The sequence below is a fragment of the Sinocyclocheilus grahami genome, unplaced genomic scaffold (assembly GCF_001515645.1).
Source record: "Sinocyclocheilus grahami isolate Dianchi unplaced genomic scaffold, SAMN03320097.WGS_v1.1 scaffold209.1, whole genome shotgun sequence".
Lineage (NCBI taxonomy): Eukaryota > Metazoa > Chordata > Actinopteri > Cypriniformes > Cyprinidae > Sinocyclocheilus > Sinocyclocheilus grahami.
The window spans coordinates 2071091-2074411 of record NW_015505388.1 but is presented as its reverse complement, the minus strand read 5'-3'; the positions used below and the strand labels follow the sequence as shown (position 1 = coordinate 2074411).

Here is a 3321-nt window from a genome sequence, read left to right as displayed (position 1 = left end):
CATCTTTATCAGATAACTAATGTTTAAACCGTGAATTTAAATCAAACAAAAAGACTGTAATATCAAACACACAGATAATAAGGTTATTAAACTTTACAGCACTAAAATCCATTTAAATTCTTTCCTCAAGTATCTAGATTCCTGTTCAAATGCAAGAGATGTTGCACTCTTCAGACCATCAAACCCTGTATGTTAACCACTCTCAATATTGTAACAGTTCATAAAACTGCACAAATATGACATGTCTGAAGAAAAGGCCAAGAGATGACTCACTGCTATCTAAATCAAAAGTCAAGAGAATAATTTGCACTTCCTTAATCATCATATGAACATAATCACTGCTGTTTGAAGTTCAGAAGAGGTTATGTTTACATGAACCACGCCGGTACAACAGAGGCATCCATGTAACTAAGCAACTGTTGTCAGGTTTTAAACTCTACTACTATAAAGGCATTATGTTAACTTCTCTAAGCAAAAGGCTAAAATGCTTGCTCTTTAAACAAATGTACAACTATAAGAACTGTAATAACTGTAAACAACAGCCAATCCAGCCAAAAAAAAAAAAAGACAGAATCTACTTACAGATGCTGTTATGTTCAAAGAAAATTTGTCACTTCTTGGAGGATGAAGTCACTACAGAACTGATTTTTGTTAGTTAAACGGATATCACAAAAAGGACACCGGAAAAACATATCAATTGAATCCAATAAAATATTCAAATACATAAACATTCAAATAAATATCACTTTAAATCAGAAAATATATTTAACTAATGAACCAATTTAAATGTGTGAGTATGTTATATGAGAAGAATAGATATTATGATTGTGCCCAGAAATAACGTACAATCACCTACATATTCTTCAGCTGAATGTCAAATGACAAAGGCGCTGGAAGCTGGGACAATCTCCACTCTCTCTGTCCTTGAGATAGAAAACACAAAACATCACATAACATTAGTCTTTGCTTGCATATGAGACCTGTGCCACCTCTTAAAAGGTTACATAAGATTAAAAGGTTGCTTAAATTCTGTTGGGATCACGCACAGTATATTAGAGGTCTTCCAGCGTTTCCATGCATGCTGCTCTGCTGAAACAACAGAGCCCTGCAGGACACAGAATATTCATATCGGACAAGGACACTATGTAGGCCAGCCTCTAAATGGGTGAGGGTGCACTCTCAACGGAGCTGCTGTGTTTAACTTAGGAAAGATTTGATAGCAGGCAAAAAAATTGGCAAATGCATTTAGGAAAATAAATGTTCATCAAACTGAATGAATGGGTCCCATTTACAGTGCCTGTTTCATAAAAGTAGACCAGCAAAGCTACACTTTCTTTCTGAATGGCTGCCATGGCAACAACCACATGACTGGCTCAAAACTCAAGCTGAACTCCTATCTCTGTTCATTGTGGATTCTGGAGCAGGTGGATTCAGGCTATAGCGAAGCAAAGTAATGCAACATCAAGCTTACCAACCCGTTTTGCCCTGTGTTAATAAATATCTGCAATACAGATGGGACAAAAACTGCTATGAGATGCACAGGAACAAGGTAAAATGACAAATGGCTGGTTTATTTAGGACACGGTACAATAGAAATATGCTTTTGGCTATTCAGTGGTATTATTTAAGGTTTCATGGAGTACCATGTTGATACCATGGCACCCTTTTTGTGAGGAATATGAACTATTAGCTAAAAATTCCTAATGAGAGTAAATCAAGTGCTTCTATGTATATAGTTTTATAAATTATTTGGTATTAAAATATGTTTGTTTGGAATTTGGCTATGATGAAAACAAAAACTACAGCATAAACTGTTATCATATGCATAATATTTCAAGGTTAAATCCGCAAAGCCAACCATCAACACAACTCCACCGAAAACCTATAACCATCTTCTTGTCAAGCTGAAGAAAAGACAGGTAGGAAAGCTGAACTACCACCAGATGTCGACATTTGTCAAAAGGAAAGCTTGGGAAATGCGTGCATAATATTAACTTTGTTAGTAAACCAATCAATCTCTCGTCTATCATAACCAGCTTGAAGAAGAACGGGTTTCGAGAATCAAAAGGGAAAATCACATGCTCCTAGATAAAATGTCCCATATAATGCAGACCGGCGGAGGAGTTGACTGTAGAAATGACTATGTAAAGAAAAGGTAATATTTCCAAAAATATCATATGAAATATTTCATAATTGACATCATATTTAATCATATCGTACAGATTGCACTTATGATTTCTGTTTCAGCCTTGGCTCAGAAAAAAGACAGCTGGAGCTGCTTCGCATCACTAAAGAGAATCAGTGTCTCCTTCAGCGTTTGTCCAGCTGCGGGCCCCGGTACAGCGTTCAGGTGTGGCACGAGCAGTGGCTCAGAAACCTTCAGCTCATGGAGACTATAGGGAGATATCCGCGTCAGTACACTGCACAGGTGATTACTTATTATTACTATTACAAATTTTAGAGCAGATATTTCCCATTTTGTCCAGTTTTACGTCCACATACTTAATAATCATTTGATGCATTTTTTAATCTATGCATTTACTTATTTACGCATACTGTATTCGTGCATAATGCATAATTATGCATACTCTGACTTGGGTTTTTTCATATTCTGTGTTAATAGGGATACTCCTTGCCACCAATTTCAGCAGACAGACTTGGAAAGGTAGAGAACAAGAAAACTGCAAGAAATAAGCATGAAGGGCCTGCTGACACAAGGAATGAGAGGAAGGAATGTGATGAAAAGACTAAATCTGAACACAAAGTTACTTCATCTGAAGATGAAGACTAAGACAGGGTATAAATCTTAAAAATCTTAAATCAATTGTTTTCCATACGTCTAGAAAAGTAGAAATATTCTTATCAAATTAAGTGAAAAATCGAGTTCATAACAGATTGATGATGAATCATAACCGATCACTGTACAGTTGTTCTGAGCATGTGCAGCTAATTTAATATTTTTGCTGTTTTTCTTTTTCTTTTCTTTTATTTCTCATGCACTCTTTCATCTATTTTTGATTCTATTTCGTGTTGTATTGAAATTTCGTTTTTTCTATTCTTAACTTCATGAAATATACACATCCCATGTACAAGTTCTAAATCTAAATAAAAGCATTAAACCATCGAGGGGAAATAACTTAATCCGTACAACTGCAGCAGTGGAGGACTATTATTCTACTGTGATACTGCAGAAGAACTGATGACGGCACGGTTTGATCTTCGGCTGACCAATCAGCAGAAAGGGGCGTTTAATTCCCGCCCACGTGTAGAAATCAAATATTCAAGTTGTTCATTCATTTTACTACTCATGAACGAAAAACT

The 3321-nt window shown here is 35.9% G+C and overlaps 1 protein-coding gene across 1 annotated transcript; it reads left to right on the top strand.

Moving 5' to 3' along the window:
* Positions 1–1424: 1424 nt before the first annotated feature.
* Positions 1425–3110, top strand: cfap97d2 (CFAP97 domain containing 2). The gene is made up of 5 exons (XM_016286478.1): positions 1425–1549; positions 1839–1919; positions 2037–2155; positions 2248–2428; positions 2624–3110. The coding sequence occupies exons 1-5, from the start codon at positions 1454–1456 to the stop codon at positions 2789–2791; spliced, it is 645 nt and encodes a 214-aa protein (XP_016141964.1). The 5' UTR covers positions 1425–1453; the 3' UTR covers positions 2792–3110.
* Positions 3111–3321: the final 211 nt, after the last annotated feature.

Bases quoted from the DNA above. Each gene is read 5' to 3' on its own strand.
- cfap97d2 (XM_016286478.1), top strand. From the start codon at position 1,454: ATGCAACATCAAGCTTACCAACCCGTTTTGCCCTGTGTTAATAAATAT. The intron at 1,550-1,838 runs GTAAAATGACAA...TAATATTTCAAG, and splicing joins ATGAGATGCACAGGAACAAG to GTTAAATCCGCAAAGCCAAC. The intron at 2,429-2,623 runs GTGATTACTTAT...CTGTGTTAATAG, and splicing joins CGCGTCAGTACACTGCACAG to GGATACTCCTTGCCACCAAT.